The sequence below is a fragment of the Macrotis lagotis genome, chromosome 1, assembly GCF_037893015.1.
Source record: "Macrotis lagotis isolate mMagLag1 chromosome 1, bilby.v1.9.chrom.fasta, whole genome shotgun sequence".
Classification (NCBI taxonomy): domain Eukaryota; kingdom Metazoa; phylum Chordata; class Mammalia; order Peramelemorphia; family Peramelidae; genus Macrotis; species Macrotis lagotis.
In genome coordinates, this window is record NC_133658.1 from 61,879,678 (window position 1) to 61,905,622 (window position 25,945).

At 41.5% G+C, this 25,945-nt stretch overlaps 1 protein-coding gene across 1 annotated transcript in view; it reads right to left on the bottom strand.

Annotated features, from left to right (window-relative positions):
• Positions 1 to 25,945, bottom strand: part of DUS2 (dihydrouridine synthase 2) — a 68,039-nt gene that overhangs the window by 28,519 nt on the left and 13,575 nt on the right. The window contains exons 2-7 of the mRNA XM_074202082.1: positions 18,456 to 18,598; positions 7,402 to 7,447; positions 5,483 to 5,574; positions 3,980 to 4,023; positions 2,570 to 2,630; positions 908 to 955 (exon numbers count right to left, since the gene is read on the bottom strand). Coding sequence (XP_074058183.1) covers positions 908 to 955; positions 2,570 to 2,630; positions 3,980 to 4,023; positions 5,483 to 5,574; positions 7,402 to 7,447; positions 18,456 to 18,581 — 417 coding nt within the window. The 5' untranslated portion in view covers positions 18,582 to 18,598. The remainder of the gene's footprint in view (positions 1 to 907; positions 956 to 2,569; positions 2,631 to 3,979; positions 4,024 to 5,482; positions 5,575 to 7,401; positions 7,448 to 18,455; positions 18,599 to 25,945) is intronic.

The following is a 25,945-nucleotide window of genomic DNA, read 5'->3' on the forward strand; positions in this document are numbered from 1 at the left end:
TATACAAATATTATCTCATTTGATCCTGACACCTACCCTGTGAGGTAAGTGCTATTATTATCTTCATTTCATAAATGAGGAAAAAAAGGCTGAAAAAGATTACATGACTTGCTAAGAGTTACACTACTGGTGTCTGAGGTCAAATTTGAACTCAGGTCTTCCTGAGCTCTATTTACTAAACTATCCCATCATCTAACTTTCGATTGTTCTTTGGGTCATTTATTACTTTGATTCTTCTGGGCAGTTAGGTGATATACAATGGAGAGGGTCTTGGGATTAGGAAGCCCTGAGTTCAAATCCATCCTCAGACAATGACTAGCTGTGTGATCTTGGGCAAATCACTTAACCTCCGACTCAGTTTCCTCATCAGCAAAATGGGAAAAGTAATGGCACCTACCTCACAGAACTGTGAGGATGAAGTGAGATATCTGAAAGACATTTTGAAAACCTTAAAGTGTCATATATGCTAATTATTGTTTTTAAGACTTTCCTGGTGGCTCATAGTCTCCCAGAGTTGCCAAGAACATTAAGAGATTGAGTGATGTGTCCTAGAGCCAGAGGCACTAGGGTCTATCCATGGCACTGCACTGCCTCTCCTCCCATTATTGTCTTAATAGCAGTATAATAGGTCTATCGCAGACTTATGTGCATGCTGAACTACAAAGGAATAGTAATAAATGTTCATCCCAGCAGTGAAATGAGGCAGGAAACCCCCCAAATTCATCTAACGTGCCCAGTGCACAAAAAAGGTATTGTGGGAAGGGTCAGGACCATGTTTGATATCTTATTCAAGGTGGGAACTTCTAAGTTATGTAAGATATGGATAGCTTTTGTGTAATTTCTAGAATATGAATGACGTTAGTAGAAATATGTTACACTCTAGTCTAGGGAAGTGTAAATCACTCACCTTCTCAATTTTGTCAGGGTCAGACAGAAGCGCTGCTCCCATTCCTCCCTTAAGAAAAAGCACATGAGAAAAGACCTATTATAACTAATATATGTATAAGCTCTCTGGATTATGCTTTACCTTTGCAAAGGATCTACTTCTGGGGACTCACTCTTCATTACTAATTACTACATATATGGAAGAAAAGCTTTGGATTCTGGTTAGTCTGCCTTGGACAGAGATAAAAATATGGGAGCTGGGGAGACAGTGTCCCCCAATCCCAAAGTAAGTAAAGAGCAGTAGTGTTAAAAAACAAAAACAAAGTCTAGATGGATTTGAATTTGTCTACTGTAGCCAGTCATTTCTCCCTTGCTTAGCTAAAACACTAAATCTAAGGTTTTATAAGCTCTCTCCCTCTCTTCCCCATCCTAAGATATCAAATTCAATTCAAGCTTTTAACTAATGGGAGGCCATTAGCCCCATAAAGCATCTAAAACAGTGTGAAAACCCATGACTCACCCAGCATGCTGCCATCCACTAGCAGTGTGGGAGGGTTAGGGGAAAGAATTCAAGCAGTAATTATTTTAACATGAGAGCCAAGTATTAATGAATGCCTGTGGGACACATTCAAATGGTTTATTTTAAATAATTACTGTTTAATTTTATATTTGAGGAAGAGAGATTAAATATCAGAGGGATAATTAAACTTGTAAAGACTCACTCAAGCTGAGTCTGCGATGCTGGATGCATCCTGAGTGACCATCTGCAGCTGAGTCTGGAGACTCTACCTTGGGGAAGAGGTGACAAGTGTGAAAGCTGGAAAATGCTCCCTGCAGTTCTCAAAAGGAACCTTATTCTTTACCTAAAAGTTATAGCTTATATGAACTGAGAGAGCACTTCCAAGCTTGACAAATGGAGGCTCACTGGAGCCTTAACATCCCCAGGAAGTGTCCAAGGTAGACTGTCCAGACTCCAAAGCCAATGCCCTTTCCATAATGCTACACCAGGGATCAGCAAACCACAGACTGAGGACCATGGGCAGCCAGCCTGGCACTTATCTCAGTACAGGTTGTGAGCTGAGAAGGTTTTTTTAAAAAGCATTTAATTGAATTTTAAAATGTAAAAGAATGTTCTTGTTTTGCAGACTGTACAGAAACAGGTGATAGGCTATATCTGGCCATCAGGTCAAATATAGTTTGTTGACCTTTGTTCTATACAACTAATAAGAAGCTCTTAGAAAATGAATCAGATGGAGCCCAAGTATTCAGGTTTACACGAGATAAGACTTCTAGGTCTTAGTAGCGAGGATTAAGTTATACCAGAAGGATCTCGATGTTTCTTTTGTCCAAAGGACTTTGCCTCATGTCCCCTTGGGTAGCTAAACAGTCTCTTGGACCAAAGCAAAGATACTTAAAGGGTTGTCTGGCTCAGAAGTTTACTTTGTTGAAGTAATTCTGAAGCAAAGCTTCCTACCCCTGGGGAGCTGGTGCTCCAGAATAATATTATTTTGTTGAACCCAGACATTTCAGTTAGGCTGACTCCTTTGGACTATCTTTTTAAAGATGCTGACTGAATCCATGACTTTCAAAAAAGAAAATAAGTGTAAGACTTTATTCAATGAATAACAATTGCACATCTCTACTTCATTCTACATTTCTAAAGCAAAAGGAAGTATCAGCTTACCTTAGTGGAGTATTCTTTTGGACAACCCATGTTAATGTCAATACCAGCTACATCATTCTCTCTAGAAAGAAAAAGGCCCCAAGGAATAAATATTTAACTCAAAGAAGGAAGAAAGCATAAGTAAGAAAAGGTGGGGGGGGGCAACAGAGGGCAATTCTGAAGGGGCCTGTGTGTGGCACGAGGTGGATGGCAAGATGTGGAGGTCTGGGACCCTGGTGGGTGGGCATGAGTATGCCAGGGATCTCTGGCTCTGCCACTCACACATGGCTCGAGACCAACACAAGGAGGAAGCTGAGGAAGGCTTTGAAATTTCACTGAACCCTGGTGCCTGACCACAGCTCCCAAAGACCCAGCCAGAGAGAAGCCCTGACTATTCCCCACTCAGGTAGGGCCCCTCCAAAGCCACTGCCTACCCCAGGACCCCAGGCACACAATCATGAGGAGCCCATGTGACTTATCAGAGCTTCTGTCCCATGTGGGCCCCTGAAAGCCTTTCCACCAGAGCCATGGCACCTTTATGGCAGACACATGGGCCTTCCACTGTCCTCAACATAAACAGAGATGATCTGTTTCCCTTTCTACCAAGTGATAATATGACCTTTCCAAGATCCATCATTTCTCTGGTGCAGGCAGCCCCAATCTTTTTTTTTTTATTTAAAAATTTTTTTTAAATTTAAGGCAATGAGGTTAAGTGACTTGCCCAAGGTTACACAGCTAGGCAATTATTAAGTGTCTGAGGTCACATTTGAACTCGGGTCCTCCTGACTCCGAAGTCGGTACTCTATCCCCACTGCACCATCTAGTTGACCTAGTCCCAAACTCTTGGAACTCAGTTCACCCCCAAGCTGCTATGGGTTGCAAGACCCAAGGCTCCGAAGGCAGCTGCTCAGCCTGTGGCTCAGTCCCACAGACCCTGTGGCTGGTGGGCTTGCAATCTTCTGAGGGCCTAGGTCACCCCACTCATGATTCGCCCTGAGAAAGCCCCGCATTATGCAGAGAAGGAAACTGAGGCTCCGAGAAGGTAAACAACTTGTCTTTCCATGGTGGTCTTTCCATGATGTGAAGGGATAAGAGAACAGGTTCTTCCATCCCGTGTCTTGTATGTAAACAGCCGATGTCTGCCCTGACTTAGGAAGGGATCCTCAAGTCTCACACTTGTTTACAAACAGCCCACTGGAAGTTGCTCTACTTGTGAGTCTTAAGACGCCCTCAAACTAGTCTCTTAGAAGGGATATATTTCTGAGCCTTGACTTGAAAGTGAATGGCATTCACTGAGTCAGGTGCTCTGGAGAAAAGCCTGAAATACAGCTCAAATAGCACCATTGCCAGTGCAGAGGAAGGCAAGGAAACAGAGCTAGTGCCTCTGGTGGCCATCAGAAAGGCAAAGAAAAAACTTTGAGCAGAACTTACACAAGCTTGGCTACAGTAAGGGCTCGCTCAGCATCTGCAGATCCCTGGGGACACAAAATAAGACATTAATAACAAACCTGGAAAGCATACAGACATACAAAACATAGATAGAAATCTGACTACTGCTCTCTCTGAAGGACAGTTATCACCAGACTCACCGTATAAATAACATTGTTGTATAAATACTAATGTTTAAGGAATGAGAACATGTGAAAACCAGAGGATGTAGCTGATGCTGATGCTTGTGAAGGCATTTAGGATCTACTTTCGAAAAGATGTCAAAAAATGTTCCAATCAGAGAACAAAGGATCATAAAACTCAGAGCTGAAGGGACCTTAATGATCATATAGATTCTCCACCACTCAACTTCCCTTTGAAGCCTGGAGAAACAGCCCCAGAAAGACTTAGTGATGTGCACAACATCATGTAGGGAAGAAGAGGCTAAACTGTGAAATGACCCTCCACTTCGGGATCAGTAGTCTTTCCTTGCACCACACTGCCTCCCAGAGGTAGAAACATGGGAAGACATTCTCTCCCCATCTTTCAAAAGTTGAAGAAAAAATCTGGGTGTTAGTCTCTGGAAAAATTAATTCTGGCTCCACAAACAGTTATAGAAGATATTGATATGAAGCCCTAGAAGTGAGTATTAAGGAGTACCAGGGTCTAAAGATAAATAACTCAAAGCTAAACAGCTGAATTATTTAAGTATCCAAAAATTAAGTTTTCAAAAAAACATACCAGATTATTTCTTGGTTTAGATGAAATGTACTCTAGTACAGTTTTGTAATTCGTTTTGGGGGTGGGCGGCTAGGTGGCGCAGTGGATACAGCACTGGACTTGGAGTCAGGAGTACCTGAGTTCAAATCTGACCTCAGATACTTAATAATTACCTAGCTGTGTGGCCTTGGGCAAGCCACTTAACCCCATTTGCCTTGCAAAAATCTAAAAAATATACATATACATATACATATATATATATATATATATATATATATATGTAATTCTTTTTTTTTACATTTTATTTATGTAAGGCAATGAGATCAAGTGATTTGACAGAGTCACATAGCTAGGTAATCATTAATTGTCTGAGGCCACATTTGAACTCCTGACTCCAGGACTGGTGCTCTATTCACTGTGCTACTTGGTTGCTTCAAGGTTTGTAATTCTTAGAAAAATTCTATAATGGAGTTCTTAGGGGCCAGAATAAGGGTATCATTTAATTAATGATGATGATGATGATGATGATGATGATGACCACAACAATGGATAGAATCTATATAGCACTTTAGAGGTTGCACAGTGCTTTCCATATGTACCTCAGTTGAGCCTAAGAGAAGAGCTGTGTACTGATCAATGAAGCAAACTTTATAAAGAACAGGTTTGCTGTCAAATGTGCAGGAGTGATGTTCAGAATGGGGTCAGCGAGAGCATCCCAAGTAATACAGGAGAGAGAAGGAAACTAGTGGGGTCCAACTGAGCAAGGCAGGGCCTGGAGTCTCTCACCATCTGAAAGACAACCTTGTTCCGCTCTCTTTCACAGGTACGGAAAACAACTCTGTCATTGGAGGTTACAAAGTCAACGGTATCCAGCACCTCTGTGTGAAAAGAAGAAAAAAAACAAAAAAGATTGCAATCAAAGAGGAAGAACAATTTCAGCACAATGCCTGGAAGGAGCAGGCTCTTAAAAAATGTTTACTTATTGACAACATCTTCCTGCTGCCAATCTGATCAAAGGAAGTAGAAGGATGGTTGTGACAGGGAGGAAATAGTTGCATAAGTCAATGATCTTGCAGCTAGTTTCCTTACCTGTCCAAATAGGGAGGGGGACTAGATGACCTTTAAGGTCTTTTCCAGATCTAAAATTCAAAGCTTTTATAGAAAAACTTATTATTCCACGTGGATATATCATTACCTCAGCTTTTATACAGAGAAGCAGAAAGCACATCTTTCAAGTACAGAAATATCTCAAAGACCCAGCACCATGTGTAACTGGATTGTCTACATGAGAGAATTTTCCAGATAACCCTACTCTATGTTGACACAGTGACCACCAATCCCTGGATCCCTTGATCTCTCCCAGGCTATCTTCCCTACTCTATCTTCCCTCCTTTATGACCCCTTGGTGAACTGATTCAACTCTACTCTCCACACTTGAATCCCTAGGTGAGATTTGGCCAAGACTCAGCACATGTATTGCTAATCAAAGGTGGAGACAATCATTCAGCAGTTCTGACTGGGTCCTTATATAACCCTAGCTGGTCAATCCTTCCTTATCAATTAGCTATCTCGATACATAGCAGCTCTTTCAAACCTTTTCATCCCCTCCAACCTCTTTCTTCCAAGCCCTCAGCTCAGAGCTTGACTTGAGTCAGTCACCAGGAACCTCCTCTCATCCCTCTTCCTAATTTCCAACTCCACAGGAACCTTCTGTTACTCTCTCCTCTTCCACTTGTCTCACAGGATGAAGTGGTCTTACTCCTTATCAAAACTAAACCTTCCACTTGAGAGATCTATTCTGTCCCATTTCTTCCAGATTGCCCCTCAGTTATCCCTATTCTTTCATTTATTCTCAATTTCTCTCTGTCTAATGACTCCTTCCTTCCTTCCTGCTTACAAACTTGGTCATTGCAGATCTTTAATTTGTTCTTTTCCCAGCTTTTTTAGTTCAATTCTTTGATCTCCTCTTTCTCTATTTAATTCATATAAGTATTTACAGATATAAAATTCCCCCTAAAAGCTGCTTTGGCTGCATCCCATAAATTTTATCATGACGCTTCATTGTTGTCATTTTCTTGGATTAAATGGTTGATTATTTCTACAATTTGTTCTTTTGCTTCATTCTTTAAAATTAGGTTATTTAGTTGAATAGGGCATTTTAAACACACACAATTCTATATAAAAATCATCCATAATCTAGTCATGAAACTATCTACAGATCAAAGATGTTCACTATTCCCAGTGCTTTTCATATTCGTCAACATCTTAGGAAATCTGATTGCTCTTATAGAATTTAAAATATAAAAACAAAATGAGAAAGCCTTTATGTTCCCACAGACTGCTAGCTTTTATCAGGGATGAGAAAATGAAGAAACATTTACGGAGTGACCAGAGAGCCAGGTCTGGCTCTGAGCACTTTACAATTATGATTTCATTTGATCCTCACAAGTCTGATTCCCATTTGACAGAGGAGAAAACTAAGGCCAAAAGGTGAAGTGACTTGCCCAGAGTCATCCAGCTAGTAAGTGGTTGAGACTGGCTTGGAGCTCAGGTCTTCCAGACTCTAGGCCCTGCTCCACCAACTGCCTTAATAGCATTCCCAAAAGAAATGAAAGAATGGAAGTCTATTTGCAACCCACCAGCACTAATTGAATATGAACAGAAAGCCTCCCCAAAGCATAGTTGGAGAGCAGCCTAGGGCTTACCATTGACAACTCTCTTGCACTGAAGCATCTTAATGTCAATCAGCTCCTGTCAAGAAATGAAAGGGTATCAGATGAGTCCTTGGCAGGCAGGGCCCTATGTGACTACCCCAGGCGCCCACCAGAGCCTGACTGACATCCTGTGGCCAGTGCTGGGCACCACATTTAAGAAGCGACAATCACAGCTTGGGAGTGATCATGCCCTCCCAGCATGTAGGTGTTTGTCCTGGAGAAGAGGTGTCAGCTCCCGGCTCCCTTCAAGCCATCTGAAAGGCAGTCAGGCAGTCATGGGGGAGAGAGAGAACTCTGCTTTGTCCCAGGGGCAGGAATGAGGACTAACTACAAAGTGGAAACTACCAGGAAAAAGATTTTTGGTTCAAAAAGGAATAATTTATAACAATCCAAGTTGTCTGGAAACCTCATGGCCTGGAGTTTTCCCTTCCTTGGGGTGTTGCAGAGATTCATGCTTCTCAAGGGAAGGACTAGATGATCCCTGAGGACTCTGCCTCCTCTAAGGTGCCAAGAAACACCCACCTGGGATGGTCTGATTTAGAAGCCTCAGTTTGGGGAGACATTTGGGTGCCCCCCCCAGGGTGCCCAGGGAGTGGGTAGTGAGTCCAGTGTCTCTGATTCTGCCAACAAGGAACCACACAGCATCTTTCCTTCTGATTAGGAGTCTCTCAAGCTCCAGTTGATGTTTGCTTATCATCAGGTTTTGTTATGAAACATGCCATCTTAGCTGCTGTCTGCTTTATGGTCTGTTTTAGTGAATATTTCGGTTTTTTCTGCACCCATTTTTGAGCATAAACAGTGTACTATCAAATTAAAAAAAAAAGGCCATATGCTCACAAAGGAGTCCTGAGCAAGTTTGAAAAACTCTTTCTCCTGGTTTTCTAAACCTTTTACTCTAGAAAATACTATGTGCTCATCACCCATCAAATCCAAAGTGGGGAAACAAGTCATAAAAATGTCAAATCTGGCAGCAAAATTCATTGAATTCACCCTTGTAATCCTGTCGCTTCCCTGTTCCAAAATCTTCTAAGGCTCTCTACTACCGAGTGGATAAAAAACCCCCTGCTACCTGACCTCTCTGTTCAATCATCTGGGCCCTCAAGCGCATCCTGCTCTAGCCTCATTTAAGCAGGCCACTTCCTCAGGTTTGGTAAGCAACAGTCTCCACCCCTCACCCTCCCAAGTTCTTTTCTTATGAAAATCAAAGCTCAGGTGCTCTTCCATAAAGCTTTTCTTTTTCAAATTGGCTGAAAGTGTTTTTTCCTTTCTCATCCTTCTCTACAGTGGTTTGCCTCAATTCCTTTAGTCTAGTCATACTGACTTCTCTGTAGCCACTGTGTGTCCCCCAACACAGCCCCTTGGATTCAAGAACTGGCCTTGAGGCTATCACTGGTCAGAACATCTGACAGGTAGGAGATGACTGAGAAGGTGTGTTGAAATAAATTACTGGCTGACATCCAACAATTATACCAATATTTTTGGCAATCTGAAATATCTTTCTTTTAAAATTTTTTTTATTGATGTTTTCTGTTTTTTAATCATTGTAGTATAACACATTTTTTTTTTTAAATCAGTGGAACCAATCATGGGCAGCTAGGTGGCACAGTGGATAGAGCACCAACCCTGGAGTCAGGAGGACCTGAGTTCAAATGTGACCTCAGACACTTAATCATTGCCTAGTTGTATGACCTTAGGCAAGTCACTTTAACCCCACTAGCTTACCAAAAACCAAAACAAACAAATAAACAAAAAACATAAACCAATGGAACCAGGTAGTAGGAGACTATTAAGCTGAGTTAATGAATAACCTAGTATTGGGTCCACCACCTCCTTTCCAGTTCTTGTGGTCCACAAAATAAGGCTTTGAGATGCAAGATTCCCAGCTTTGTCAGTGAATGGTTAAGAAAAGAATCCAAAGACTGCTGTGGAGAATTCTTACAGGAGTTCTGGCTAACAATCTGTATTTAGGCCAGTGTTGACCTTGTATCGCTGCACCTACTGGATTTGACCCTAGGGTCACAAGACAGAAGCAGCATGGGTGGGGGTGGACTGAGTGGGCAGAGAAGAAGATTGGCCTTGGAGTCAGGCATGTTCAGGGTGGCTTTCACCAGCTTCTCTGAGCTTCCGTTTTCTCACCTATAAAATAAGGAGGAGGAAGATGAAAGATCTAACATCTGAAGACCTTTCTGGATCAGATGATCTCACTAACCCTCCAATAGGAAACAGAAACACGAATGGAACCTTTAATAAACTCCAAGGTAACAAAAAGCTGACCTGATCAAGAAGAAGCTGTGGAAAGAACCTGATGCCAGAGTAAGAGATTCCAGATTCAAATCCTGACTCCACCACATGGCATCAATGTGAGCCAGGCAGTAAAGTCACCTCCCTTCCTTAGGCCCCACACCTGGGATAGGCATACCAGTTTTGGAGGAGGAGGGGGGGGGGTGCCATGCTGGCAGCTTCCTTTGGGGGCAGCACAGCCTTCTAGCCCCCAGAGGACTGGCCTGATCATCTAGGCCAACATAAAATACAAAATGCTGCCTCTCAGTGACCATCTTCCTTCTCTGAATGCAATAACTGATCTTTCTACTTTAAGCATAATTATTCACAGGCCTGTGGCTCCCCTGATAGCCGCCAGTTTGTGGTGTTTCTAAACCACTGAAGTCTTTCCAGAGGACAAGTATATGATTCTAAATGTCAACAGTTCTATATCTTCTATAACTTAAAGGTCCAAACTCAAGCTAAGCCTGAAGAAGTGGGCAACCTGGGATAATTTTTAAAAAGTCAAAGTCAATAAAATAAGTAAGTAATCAGAATTAATACCAGCAACATCATTTGATAAAAACATGGGCAAATATGATGATGTTCCACTTCACAGATAAGAACATTTAGGTTCTGGGAGACTAATCAATTTGCTCAGTCATGTAAACACTCTGCACATATTAAGCCTGTGATAATACAGAAGAGCAAGTATTGATCACCTCTGGCCTACAGAGCACTATGGTAGGCACTGGAAACATACAGAATAAATCTGCCTGAAGGCACAGGTTGTGATCAAGGAGAAGATGGCAGAAGGAATTCTGTGGGAGTCAGTCTGAGTTAACCTTTAAAAAATGGATAGAAGTTTTTTGTTTGTTTTTTTAGTTTTTACAAGACAGTGGGGTTAAGTGACTCGCCCAGGTCACACAGCTAGGCTATTATGTGTCTGAGACTGGATTTGAATTCAGGTCCTCCTGACTCCAGGGCTGGTGGTCTATTCACTGTGCCACCTAGCTGCCCCCAGAAAATGGATAGAAATTTTGCAGGTGGAAAGAGGAACATCTTAAATAAATGCATGTAAGAAAGAAGTCCATGCTCAGGGGCTGGGAATGTCTCCCTTGGCTGGCATGGAAAGTGAATGAAAACAAGGACTTTTAGTTTTGAAAGGCAGAGTGGCAAGCTAGTAGGGATGGGAGGCCTTGAATGCCAGGCAATGGAATGGCATGGCTAATTCTATGGCAAAAAGATTATTCTGGATGGACAGGAGGAATAAGAGACTTGAAGTGTGGATACCTGAAGAGAAACTATGGCAACAGTTTAGTAAGAGTTGAATCGAACTTGAGTCTTGAACTGAGTCAGTTCTAACTTCAAATCGGATGATCATTCATTTATTTTATTCAACTGGCTTAATGGTCAAACTAGAAAAAAATCAGGCTCTGTCAGTTGAAAAACAGTTTCTGGAGTTGTTCCAAAAATTCAAGTTCCAAAACTTTAATTTTTAGATAATTCTGAGCTGCTACTCATGAGTGGCTGCAGCTATTTCACAAATTGTACTGACCAGATCCCTTGCAAATTCAAGTTATTCAGTTTCAATGGGGCCTATTCTGGAAGAAGGGAGGCATTTCATTTCTCCCTAGTGGAGTCCCTGTCTCATTCCCTAAAGAAACTATTCCAGGGACAGCTAGATGGTGCAGTTGATAGAGTACTGGTCCCGAAGTCAGGAGGACCTGAATTCAAATTCGGCCTCAGACACTTAATAATTAACTTAGTTGTGTTACCTTGGGCAAGCCACTTAACCCTGCTGCCTTAAATAAATAAAATTTTTAAAAAAAGAAACTTTTGGAGATCTTTTCTTCCTTCTTCAATTCTCCCATACCTGCCCTCCCTAGAATCCCTAAATGAGAACTTTTCCTCCTATTTTATTGAGAAAAGTGAGGCCATTCGACTCAAAACCCTTTGCTGGCTCATCATTCAATCACATCCCTTAACTGTGTGAGTACACCAAGTCCTCATGTGCTTTACTTTAGTAAGTTTATCATTACACCTCTATGAAGATAACTCCCGGATCTATCTAAGTAGACTGGGGTCTTTCCACTGATTTTCAGACTCACATCACCAATCCCTAATGGACATTTCAAACTGCATGTCCTGGAGAAATCTCACACTCAACATCCAAAATTAAATTCTTTCCCCCCAAACTCTCCTCTCTTCCAAATTTTGCTATTTCAGTCAAAGAAGTCTTCCATTCCAATCCTGAGAAAGAATTGTGGAGTTTAAACAAAGACCAAAGACTATTACATTTAATTTTTTAAAAAATGTTATCTTATTATGTAATTCTGCTATATCTCATACTTTATGTTTCTTCCTTAAGGATATGATTTCTCTCTCATTACATTCAACTTAGATCAACATATACCATGGAAGAAACAATGTAAAGACTAACAAACTGCCTTCTGTGGGTAGGTGGGGGAAGCAAGATTGGGGGGGGGGAATTATAAAATTCAAGATAAATAAAATCTTTCAAAAATAAAAAAAAGAAGTTCCCATTCTCCCACGTTCATTACCTCCACATTATTCTCAACTCCTCATTTTCTATCCATCTAAGCACCCAATCTCTGCTTGTCTTAACTTCTCACTCTAGTTCATCCCCATATCTAATCAGCTACCAAGTCCTGAAGTTTCTAACTTCTCATCATTTCATTTCTTTTCTCTTCTCTTTTCTTTTTGGTTTTTGCAAGGAAAATAGGGTTAAGTGGCTTGCTCAAGGCCATACAGCTAGGTAATTGCTAGGTGTCTGAGGCTGGATTTGAACTCAGGTCCTCCTGACTTCAGGGACGGTGCTCTATCTACTGCACCACCTAGGCACCCCTCACCATTTCTTTTCTACATGCACTTACTCTCCTCTGACAATGCCATTTCACCTGCAGGTTTTGTTGGTATAACTAGACAAGATGATTTTGAATAATTTCCTTTATTTCTTGTTCATTTTATGGTAAAATTTATCCCATTCATAGCCACAGTTATGATTATGAATTATACTTCCTTCCATCTTATATTTTTATACTTCTTTCCTTTATCTCTTTTTCTGCATCCCCTTACAGGAAAGAAAGGACAATAGCTCTTATGCCATTGAAATGTCAAAGGAAAAACACTGTATGGTAGACCCTGTTGAATAGAGACATGCTACAGAGGAAGAAAAGGGTAATGAATTGGGAGTGTGCTCAACTCTAGTAATCTATATTTGCTACAATCTACTTCTATTCCTCTGTTCCGTTTCTCTTTCCCTCACCCAGCCCCTGATCACATCATCTTACTTTTCCTTTCTTCCCTTCTGAATCTATTCTCTGAGTTGCAGTTTGTTTGTTCTTTAAAATTTTTATTTAAGGCAATGAAGTTAAGTGGCTTGCCCAAGGTCACACAGCTAGGCAATTATTAAGTGTCTGAGGCCGGATTTGAACTCAGGTCCTCTTGACTCCAGGGCCGGTGCTCTATCCATTGCCACCTAACTGCCCCTTTGCGGTTTGTTTTGTTAATAACGTCTAATCCTAGGGGCAGCTAGGTGCTTCAGTGTATAGAGCACTGGTCCTGAAGTCAGGAGGACCTGAGTTCAAATCCAGCCTCAGACACTTAATAATTACCTAGCTGTGTGGCCTTGGGCAAGCCACTTAACCCCACTGCCTTGCAAAAGAAAAAAAATGTCTAATTTCTCCATAAATCTACTCTTCCCCTTAATTCCAGCTTCCTTCTCCCTATTCCCACCTGCTTCTCTTTTGTAGTTCTACCCCCAAAACTTTATGTATATGCATGGGTACATGTAGATATAATTTTAACTCTTCTTTCTCTGGTCGAGATGAAAAGTGAGGTTCGAAAGAGTACTTCTCTCAACTTTTTCACGATGTTTGAGTAGTCTTATCAGGTTTGTTAGATAGTAAGTAACCTCCTCCATTCCTCTTTCTTTTCGAGTATATTTTTTCCTTTCTTGTTCTTTCTTAAAAATCATCAAAACCTAGAAAAACCACTCTTAGGTCTTTTGAAAACCCTCCTCCTGCCTTTGAAGATCTTAGGGCTTCTAAGGGAACACTTGTTACTTCTCCCCATTAGAATATAATGCTTAGAGATGAAACAAAGCTTTCTTGCCTCTCTCCTGGGCCTGAGTTTTGGCATGACTGGATTCATAGGATTTCTGTATGACTGGGGGATTTCATATTTACTTACTTTTCCAGTCTAAATATCTGAATGTATCTTAGTATCCAGACTACATTTTCTGCATTGGAAGGAATGGTTTGATCCTAGCATGTCACATCTGGGGTCCTACCACTTCTTCCTTGCCTTAGGTGATATGCTTCAAGGATCTCATGGGCAGCTCGGAACAGGGAGCTGCTCTGAGCTATTCTGCTCCTATTAAACCTGTCATATTGAGGTCTCTAGCATGTACCTTTAAAAACTGTTTTTCAATAAATGAATCCACAAATAATTGAAAACATCATCAACTCCCTGAAAAGTGCCTGGTGAATCAGCATTTATACTAGAATACAATTTTGAAATGAAAAAAAATCCTGAAAAAAATTACTACTAGAAATGATTCCTCTATAGAACATCTCTATTCAACAGAGACTACATACAGTTTTTTTTTTCTTTGTCATTTCAATAGAGTCTTGACTTTTCCTTCCTATAATTTTCTAACTTCTTTGATGCTCAAGGGGAAATGCTTCAAACATTAGAAAAGGGTCAACTGAGACAAATGAACTAAGTTAGGGCTTACTGTCCTATGCATTAACACAAGAAGGACTGAAATTTAAAAATAAAGGATACATCTGTGTCAAATTTTTTCTTAATCCATAAGGCAAAAAATATATAGATCACAGGATAAAAGTTTTATATTTCAAAGTAAATTTTTGTGTCAATTAACTTACTTAGCCTTTCTAATATTAATATTAGACTAAGTAAACATTAGTTCATAGAATCATAATAATAAGCAAAGTCTTCTCACAGGTTATGAAAAAGTAGTCAGCATTTATTCTCTGTCTCTGTCTCTGTCTCTGTCTCTGTCTCTCTCAGACTGGAATTTCAGCAGTGAGGAAAAGCCTACTACCAATGCAGATAGGCATCTATTCTGCAACTTACAGTTCTGAAGAGTGGTCTGGGGCACTGAGAATTAATTGACTTTTCCAGGACTGGCCCCAGGCCTTCCTGACTCTGAGGCTATCCTTTTGTCCCTTGTGATGAGCTGTCTTATTCTCTCTCTCTCTCTCTTTCTCTGTATGACTGGATACAGATAAGGCATGTGCACATACACATGTACACCAGACAATCTTCCCCATGCCTGGATGCTGGAGACAGATCTAAGGTGTGTGTCTGCACATAGGTATGTATGTTGACACTTACACACAGGTCTAGACTGTGCGAGTGTGCACACATCTATGTAGACATGCTCATAGATTCTAATGCTTGCCCTCCTCTCTGGAGCATACCCAGACACCACATGACTGAAAAGAAAGGGCCCAGCTTGGCCCTTCTGATTCAGTGGCACGGGAGCAGCTGGGCTTCAGAGCACAGAATGTACACTTAACAAACACATTCTGGAAAGGTAAACAATAATTTGGAAGTGGTGGTACAGATTGAGCACATGAAAGTCACAGAATATTATTGTCACAAGAAATGACAAACAGGAAATGTAAAGAAATAGTGTCTTCCTCTTCTCCTCACCCCCGCCCTTATGTGTGGGATTTTCATCCTCATTCGGACGAACCCCATGCAACGTCAGCTTTCAGGACCCATGTCTTGACCTCAGCCCTGGGTTTCTTCACTCCCCACAACCATCCCTTCCTGTCTGTCTCTCACCCAGGCTTCTTGGTCCTCACATCAACCTCCAATCTATCCCTCATGCTGTCCCAGGCCAGAATTCCTGCTGTGGCCTCTGGCTTCTCCCTTCAGAATCTACACTTGAGGCTTAACCAGCTCCACTTTATCCCAGTGCCCTTTTCCCTTGAGACCCTTGGCTTAGGCTCTTAACTACATCCATCATTTCCAAAGCCCACCAGAATCATTGCCAGCTCCTGGCTTCTCCACTTCTTTATGGAGACTGAGTCTACTACAAATTTTGGCTTGCCCATCCCGACCTAGCCTTAGTCTTTACTAACTGGATCTCATCTTTAGCACCTCACAACTGTTTCAACCTTTCCAGTCAAGCCACTTCTGTCTCATCCTCCCTTCTCACCAATCACATACCCGGTTTGGCATGAAAAGCATTCATACTTGACCCCTTTCTCCCTCTCCACTCTCCAGAATTCTAATTTTCATTTTTATTTTTCACAACAAACACAAAAAAGAACAGAAAAGGGAGCCCACAGATGAAGTGGCTCCTCCCCATTCTGTAGCACAGTTCATGCTCATTGTCCTTGTTCCAAAGCCACTCTGGGTCTTGATTTCTCCACTCTCTTCTGCCAGGCCCTCCAGTCATACCTGCTCCCCCCGCCACGCTCCGTGCCCCTGCATGTCCCACAGGCCTGCCAAGAACACCCTCCATTCTTACTTCTCAATCTTCCTTCAAACATCTCCTCCACTGCTACCTTCTAGATGAAGCCACACCCCACCCCCCTGCCCCTGTCTTCCCTCCCTAAAAAGCCTTGGATGCTTTTCCTCCTCCTCCTCCTCCGATGCTGCTCCCCCACTACAGAGGGAGGAACCTGACTTGCATTTGTCTTTGTATCTCAATACAGGAACTTAATGCATGTCCTAGTCCCTCAGAGAGACCACCTGGGCATCACCTCTGACTCTGCTCCATTCACTTCTAGCCTCCACCTAGCTGCCCTCCAGGGAATCTTATTTTCTTTTATCTACTTCCCTCCACATCCTTCCAAGGGCACCAGCCTGCTTCAGGTCTTAATCACCACTCATCTGGATTGTTGTAACTATCTCCTAATTGGTCTCCCAGATTCTGTTTTTCCTCCCTCTTCCATTCATTCACATAATTGCAAAATTAATATACATAATATATAGATCTGATGAGGTCATCCTTTTTTGTTTTTGTTTTGTTTTCCCCTTTCGTTTCTATTTTATTTATTTTTCCAACTACATGTAATGGTAGTTTCCAACAATGATTTTTTTATATTTTTCTCCTACCCTTTCTCTTTCCCCCGAATGAAAACAATGAGTACTGGCTCTACATCTATAACCATACTGAATATAGATCCATATTAATCATGCTGTGAAAGAAGAAATACATCCAAATGGAAGAAAAAATTAGAGAGAAAAATGACAATTCAAAAGACAATATTTTTCTAAAAATTGAAGATAGTAAACTTTTCTTTTTTCTTTCTTTCTTTTTGCAAGGCACTGGGGTTAAGTGGCTTGCCCAAGGTCACACTAGGTAATTATTAAGTGTCTGAGGCCAGATTTGAACTCAGGTCCTCCTGACTCCAGGGCCGGTGCTCTATCCACTGTGCCACCTAGATGCCCTGATAGTAAACTTTTGATCAGGTCATCTTTGCTCAAAAAAACTCTAATGCTCTGCCTTCCCACTAGGATAAAAGCCAAACTCTCCTGCTCCACTCTTCAAGCCCTTTACAGGCTGGCCCCAGTCAGTGCTTCTCGTTCTCCTTCATTTACTCCACTTTCTAACCAAGGCTTTACATGGGCTGACCCCCCACATGGAATCATCTCATCTTGATCTTCACCTCCTACTATCTCTAGTTCTATCTGAAAAATTCAGTTTTAGTGCATGTCCTACAATAAATGTTTCCTGATTCCTTTACCTGCCAATATCCCCCTCTTGGAAATTGCTTGGTATAGATTTTATATTGAACATTCCAAGTATATGTTGCTTCTCCTCAACAAGTATAACTCCTCAAGAGAACAGACTATTTCATTTTTGTCTTTATTTCCTAAGTGGCTAGGACATTTAAAAAGGAGTGATTTGAATCAAACAGGAGAAAACTTAGATGAACAAGTTCAATATGAAGAAAGTAGAACTAGAACATGCACAATGAGCGTGACTATGGAAAAGTGAATGAATGAATAAAGAGCACAAATCCACAGGAAAAGGAACACAAATCATAGAAATAAACTGGATGTTTGTGGTATTAGTGTGTTCAAATTAATGGACAAATATGCTCTTAGGGTCTAAATCACAGAATTTAGGGATGAACCTTAGAGATTATCCAGTAGAAACTCATTTTATAGAAAAGGAAAATGAAACCAAGAGAGGTTTAAGCAACTGACATCTGGCCCGACTTAATGCAAAATCCTTTTATCTCTAGACCAAGCCAAGATATTATGTTAGTTTGGGGGCCTATCTCAGCATTTAGATCTACTTCTGTATTTTAGTCTGAGACACAGGACTGTTGTAGATTAGATCACCCAAGGTTGCCCAGGACACCCATTCCAGAACATAACTCTATGTCCTTCCACCTTAGGAAGATCTGAAACAGACCCAGGTTCCCAGGACAACTTCCTTTTCTGGAGTTGAACCTGAAACAGATCCAAGAGGGCCCAGGCATTCCCACATTCCCCTTCAGATTCACAATATGCCTTCAAAGACTGGACCAGGTCAGAGACCAAGACTACTTGGCATCCATCGATGTCAGGCTCTCAATGCTGAAATCTCCTCAGTCACAACTATTCATTCAGGAAACACATGTATATACTTGCCCACATATTAAACACACAATTCTTCCTTCCTTGTGGCTCCAGTAGGTCTCTGAAAAATGAGTTCAGGGGCTTCAATGAATCTTCCCATGTGCCAGAGAGAACTCACTGAGGAAAGGCTGCTCTAGGAAACTTCTTACCTCACAGTAGACTATATCAGCTCCATAATCCAAGGCCAAAAGCCGCATGGGGAGTGTCCCTACTCGGACCATAGGGGCCAGGATAACTTTGCCTTGGTAACACAGCGTGAGATTGTTCACAATCATTTCTCCTCTGCTGTGAGCTGAAACAAGAAAGATAAAGAAAGAAAATCATTTCTGACATGTGAAATGATAGTTCTTATTTTTATCTTTGGTCTGGCTCGCTCAGGGTACTTTGTCCCTGATTCACCTTGTTTATTTTGACCTGACTGATTAGTTCTATAAAAAATTATCAAGGCAAGAATGCTGTATCAGAATTATCAATACCTGAATAGTTACCCCCGCAAAACCACAGAAAACCTCAGAGGAATTAAAATGTAAACACACACATGTGTGCATACTTGACAGCCACATAAACACATACTGTACACAGTTGGTCCACTGGATCTTTCCCTTATAAAATATGGTCTGGTTGCAGGACATGAGAACAAACTGATTGGGTATAGCCCGATTTCTTAACTAGGAACTGCACTGTAAGAAATAATGAAGAGGCTGGTTTCAGAGAAACTCGGGAAGACTTGTAGAAACTGGTACAGAAGGAAGGTGGAGACAAGTAAGTGATTTATATAATAACTACATAATTAAAAAGATAAACAGCTTTGAGGGACTCAGGAACTCATCAACACAATGATCAACAATGATGACAGAGGACTCACATGAAATATTCTATCTACCTCAAGATCCAGGGCAGACTGAGAAATTCTTTTTTTTTGGGGGGTGGGAACATGGCCAATGAAGAATTGATTTTGCTTGACTATGTTTAGAGTAGGGGTTCTGTTATTTCTTTCTCACTGGGGGATGAGGATGGGGAGGAGGTGGGAGGGAGAGGGTAGATTTTTGCCAATTGAGAAAGTAATAATTTTTAAAAGCCTATGGAGTGTGGGGGGGAAACTTCTGTATGAATTATTTGGGTTTAATGATCTGAATTTTACAAGAGTACAAATCCTGTGAAGAGACTACACTGCTACTGCCCTAAGGGCTTTTTAAATTTTATTTATTTAAAGCAATGGAGTTAAGAAACTTGCCTAAGGTCACATAGCTAGGCAATTATTAAGTGTCTGAGGCCAGATTTGAACTCCTGACTCCAGGGCCGCTGTTCTATCCACTGGACCACCTAGCTGCCCCATGGACTACAATGTTACCAAGAAATTTACTTCACAGACATAAACAACATCTGGCAGGTTCTGTACTAAATGCTGGGGTTACCCTCAGGGAGCTCACCATCTAATGGGGACAACAATTCACAAAAGGAAGCTGAAAATGGAGAGAGAGGCTCAGGGACAGGTACTGGTGCTAAAGGGTCTCAGCCACATAGCTATGATGAAACCAAGTGGCACAACTGGCACAGTAGAGTGGTAAAGCTGAATTAATCTCCATGACAATGAGATTTCAGGTAAAAAGCTTATCTTGGGGAAGCAAGATGTTCTCCCAACCTAAACCAAACAAATCAGTTGGAACATCTGGAGCATCCTGAGCCAAGCCACCCCCATGCAAACAGCAAACTCTATAACTTTGGTCTCCCTGAAAAGTTGCCTTGGCAGAGAAATTTGTCATCCTGAAAAAAACAGTGAAAAGTCTCTTGAAATGAAGCTTGATTGGTCTTTGGCTAACATCCATAGTCTATTGTAGGCCCCATAATAAATTGCTGAAAAAATGTCACAAAAATATCCTTAGACAACCCTTCCTTGGTGAAGAATATCCACTAGAACATCCTCCACAAATGGTGGTCCAGCCTTTTCAGGGAGCAGGAGGCTCACTACCTCATTAAAGAGCCCATTCCACTGTTGGGCAGCTCTAATGCTACACTCTCACCTTTAGGTCACTATTCTCCTTGGTGGAGTCATACAGCTTATCCTTCCTCCATGGAATAGCCTTCAAATATTTGAAAACAGACACTCGTTCTCGGATAAACATTCCCTGATCCTTTAAATTCCCTCTGTGACTTTGGCTTTGGGACTCTTCACCATTATGCTTGTTCTCTAAGCTTGCTCTAGTTACTGATGATGAAAGTGATGAAAATTTTTAAAACTGATTTATTTCACATTTTTACAATAATCTTGATTGGAAGTAAACATAACACCCTCGCCGCCCACAAAAGAGAGAGAAACCTTAAGAGAAATGACATGAGAGGAAAAAAAAAAGGTGTACTCCAGTCTATGTTCTGATACCATCAATCTGTCCCTGGGATGGGTTGCATTCTTTATCTTAAGTCCATCAGAGACGTTGCTTCAATATTTTTTCCCATAGTTGCTGCTATTAACTATACTAAACTCCATTTTATTCTTCCCCACTCTCATTTATCCTATTTTCTCTCTCTCCTTTCACTCTGTCCCTCATCAGAAGTGTTATATCTGACTATCCACTTCCATAATCTTCTCTCTCTTCTATCAACTACTCCGTTCCATCCCTTTCCTCTCATTTTCCCTCTAGGATAGGATAGATTTCTATACCCTATTTAATGTGTAGGTTATTACCTCTGAGTCATTTCTAATGAGAATAAAGGCTCACTCATATCCCTTGCCTTCTCTCCCCTCCACTCCACTGCAAAAGCTTTTTGTTGACTCTTTTATGTGAACTATCTTAGCTCATTCTACCTCCCTTTTCCTTTTCTCACAGTACATTCGTTTTTCATCCATTAACTCCATATATATATATCTCATACCCACATATTCAGCTCTCTCCTGTGTATAAACGAGAATGTTTGTATGATTTATCAGTACCTTCTTCCCAGGCAGAAATACATGCAGTTCAACATCATTCAGTCCCTCAAAATTTTCCCTTCCCATTCACCCTCTCTATGCTTCACCTAAATCTAATACTTGAAGATCAACCTTTCTGTTCAGCCTCTGGTGGTTTCATTCAATAGGAAAATCTGAAAGTCCTCTGTTTCATTGAATGTCCATCTTTCCCCTGAAAGAGGATGTTCAGTTTTGCTGGGTAGTTGATTTTCAGTTGTAATCCAAGCTCTTTTGCCTTTCAGAATATCATATTCCAAACCATATGAGACCTTAATGTAGATGCTGCCAATCCTGTACAATCCTGACTGTAGCAACAGGGTAATTGAATTGCTTCTTTCTGATTGTTTGTTTGACTTGTTAGTTTTGGAATTTGGCTGTAATATTCCTGGAAGATTTGGGGGGGGGATCTCTTTCAGGAGGTGATCAATGGATTCCTCAATTTCTATTTTACTCTCTGCTTCTAGGATCTCAGGACAATTTTCCTAGATTATTTCTTGAAAAAAATGAAGCCTAGGCTCTTTTGCTGGTTATGACTTTCAGGTAGCCCAATAATTTTTAAATTGTATCTTCTGGATCTCTTTTCTAAGTCAGTTATTTTTCCAAAGAGATATTTCACATTTTCTTCTTTTTCATTCTTTTGGTTTTGTTTTATTGATTCTTGATTTCTCATAAAATCATCAGCTTCCCTTACCTCTATTCAACATTTGAAGGAGTTATTTTTTTCAGAGTTTTTTATCTCCCTTTTCAACTGGCCAATTCTGCTTTTTTAAAGTATTCTTCTCCTCCTTTGCCTTTCAGACTGCTTTTTCCATTTGACCTATTGTATCTCCCCATGTATAAGATACACCTTAACTTTAGGGCCGAAAATTTGAAAAAAAATATCACATAAGGTTATTGAATTCAAGTTTTATTAAAATAAATTCATATGGGGGGTGACTAGGTGGCGTAGTGGATAAAGCACTGGCCTTGCAGTCAAGAGTACCTGGGTTCAAATCCAGGCTCAGACACTTAATAATTACCTAGCTGTGTGGCCTTGGGCAAGCCACTTAACCCCATTTGCCTTGCAAAAAATAAAATAAAATAAATTCATACAGTTCCTTATCACTGTCTCAGGAGAGGCTCTGACCACTCTCCTGCCAGTGCTCTGGTCTGGGATTGACCACAAGTACTCCCCTAGCAAGTCTGGTGCATGGAAGCATGCTTAGTCCATTCCGTTTCATGGAGGACCCGAGTTCAAATACGACCTTCCTTTTTTTTTAAGGTTTTTTTTTTTTGTTTTTGCAAGGCAAATTGGGGTTAAGTGGCCAGGGCCACACAGCCTAAAAGTTTGCGGCATAATCACTGATTAAGATCCAAGGAGGGGCGGCTAGGTGACCCAGTGGAGAGAGTACTGGCCTTGGGAGTCAGGAATACCTGAGTTCAAATCTGGCCTCAGACACTTAATAATTACCTAGCTATGTGGCCTTGGGCAAGCCACTTAACCCCGTTTGCCTTGCAAAAATCTAAAAAAAAAAAAAAAAAAGATCCAAGGAGCCCGGTGCTCTCTCCACTATGCCACCTAGCCACCCTCAAAATATGACCTCAAACAATAATTGCCTAGCTGTGTGACCTTGGGCAAATCACTTAACCCCACTGCCTTTAAACAAATAAATAATAATAATAAATAAAAAGGATGTGCTTTATTAATGGGGAAATATGGTAAACTGGTTTTTAACATTGTATTTTTCTTTAGTATTTTTTGAATCTCTTTCATCAAGTTTCATACTTTGTTTTCATGATTTTCCTGTATAACTCTCATTTCTCTTCCCAATTTTTTCTCTACTTCTCTTATTTGCTTGTCAAAGTCTTTTCTTGCCTCTTCCATAGCCTAGCCTGAGACCAATTCCTATTTTTCTTGGAGGCTTTTGATACAGAAGTTTTGACTTCATCATCTTCTGAGTGTGTATTTTGATCCTCCATGGGACCAAAGTAATTTTCTATAATCAGATTTTTTTTCTGTTGTTTGCTCATTTCCTTAGTCTATGACCTGATTTTATTGTGCTTCCAAAGCTTTTGGGGGTTTTGGGGATACCTCCCCCACCTTAATTCCTTCAAGGTCTTAAGAGAGGCTCTGACTGCTCTCCTGCCTATGCTCTGGTCTGTGGATGACCCCAAGCACTTCCCTCTGCCCTGAGCCATGAGAAGGGGCCTTGCTCCATTACGATCATATGGTGACTCAGATTGCGACTTCAATCTGTGTATGGGCAAAGCAGCAAAATCCTGTCCCAGGGATAGCAGAGAGACCTCTGAAGTCTCTACCCAACCCCTTACCGCCAGTGATCTGAGCACTCGGGGAGCAGCTGCTGGGGAGCTCCACAGGTTCCTTGCTCACTCTGGTGCAGCAGAGTTCTCTTGCTGACCCTCCAAGCCATCCCCAGTGATCCCTAGGCTAAGAGGTCCAGAAATAGCTCTTGCTGCCACAGACCCAGGTGCCCCATGGGCTATTCCTGGAAGGCTGGATCTGGTTTGCTCTGTTATAGCATAATGCAGTTGCAGCCTGTCTTCCCTGGGGCTTTTGTCCAATCCCCCATCCCAGACCTTTCCTACAGATCCACCAAGTTGTTTTGGACTGGGAAATTGCTTCACTCAGGCTTTCTGTGGGTTCTTCCCATCCAAAATATGGTTAGAGCCATAATTCTACAGCTTTTGGAGCTTTTTGGGAAAGAGTTTCTGGGAGGGGCAAAGCCAAGATGGCGGCAAGAGAGGATCCTCTCTTAGGTGCTCTCTCATAAAACTTCGAAACTAAGGACTCTAAATTTTCAAGAGACAGAACCCACAGAGGGACCCAGTGAGACAGTTCTCTTACTCAAGGTAACCTGGAAAAGAGCAGAAAGGCTCTGCTCCCCAGGGTTGGAGGGGCAACCGCCACGGGGTGGCCTGCCAGAGTGAAAGAACTTCAGCCTCCCGGAGGCAGTCCCAGGACACTAGGAGCTGCGGCTCACAGCAGTGGGGGAGTTTCCTGACCTACACACCCAGGAACGTGGGGCAAAATTGGGGGAACAGTGGGGGGACCTCTGCCAGAGTGGGCACATGAAGCCCAGCCCTCAGGGCACACAGTCTAGATCCAGGAAACAGAAGCAGGCAGAGCTGGTAAGCAGGAGCCCCCAGAGCATGAGCCCATTGAGCTGAGCGAGGGGAGTGAAGAGAGACTGCCGAGCTCTGTCCTCCATCCCTGGAACAGGACTCTGGGGTTCTGAACACATTCAGATCCTGATCACAGTCTAGGCCCCCTACATCAGCCCTGTGGCAGAGGGGAGTGCTTATGGTCATTAACAGACCAGGAGGGAGGACAGAGCCCCACATACTGAGACCCTTGTGGGAGTGTCCCAAAAGCTCAAGAAGCACCCCAAAAACAGGCTAAGGCTGGGAAAATGAGCAAGCAGAGAAATATTTTGCAAATGAGCCCAAGAAGGATGAAAACACTCAGTCTGAAGATGAGGAAGCACAAGCTCCTGCATCTAAATACTCCAAGAAAAACAGAAATTGGGCTCAGGCTATGACAGAGCTCAAAAAAGAATTTGAAAATCAAATGAAGGAGTTAGGAAAAAAACTGGGAAAAGAAAGGAGAGAGATGCAGGAAAACCCATGAAAACAAAGTCAGCAGCTTAGTCAAGGAAATCCAAAAAGTACTGAAGAAAATAACATGCTAAAAACCAGCTTAGGTCAAATGGATAAAATAGTTCAAAAAGTTATTGAGGAGAAGAATGCTTTAAAAAGCAGAATTGGCCAGATGGAAAAAGAGATAAGAAAGCTCTCTGAGGAAAACAAATCCTTCAGACAAAGAATAGAACTCAGGGAGATTGCTGAATTTATGAGAAATCAGTAAGCAATACTTCAAAATCAAAAGAATGAAAAATTAGAAGAAAATGTGAAACATCTCATTGAAAAAACACCTGATATGGAAAACAGATTTAGGAAAGATAATTTAAAAATTATTGGAATAGGGGCAGCTAGGTGGCGTAGTGGATAAAGCTCTGGCCCTGGAGTCAGGAGTACCTGGGTTCAAATCCAGTCTCAGATACTTAATAATTGCCTGGCTGTGTGGCCTTGGGCAAGCCACTTAACCCCATTTGCCTTGCAAAAAAAGAAAAAAAAGAAAAAAAGAAAAATTATTGGAATACCTGAAAGTCATGATCAAGGAAAAGAGCCTTGACATCATTTTCAAAGAATTACTACAGGAAAATTGCCCTGCTATCCTAGAAGCAGAGGGCAAAATAGAAATGGAGAAAATCCACAGATCCCACCAAGAAAGAGATCCTAAAAAAACAACCCCCAGGAATATTATACCAAGTTCCAGAACTCCCAAGTCAAAGAGAAAATATTACAAGCAGCCAGAAGGACACAATTCAAATACTGTGGAGCTGCAATCAGGATCTCACAGGACTTAGCAGCAACTACATTGGAAGCTCATAGAGCTTGGAATATAATATACCGGAAGGCAAAAGAGCTTAGAATGCAGACAAGAATCAACTACCCAGCAAAAATGAATGTCCTCTTCTAGGGAAAAAGATGGACTTTCAATGAACCAGGGGAATTTCAAATGTTCCTGTTGGAATGGCCAGAGCTGAACAGAAGGTTTGATCTTCAGATACAGGACTCAGGTGAAGCATAGATTGGAGGAGAAGGGGAAAATATAAGGGACTTAATTGATGA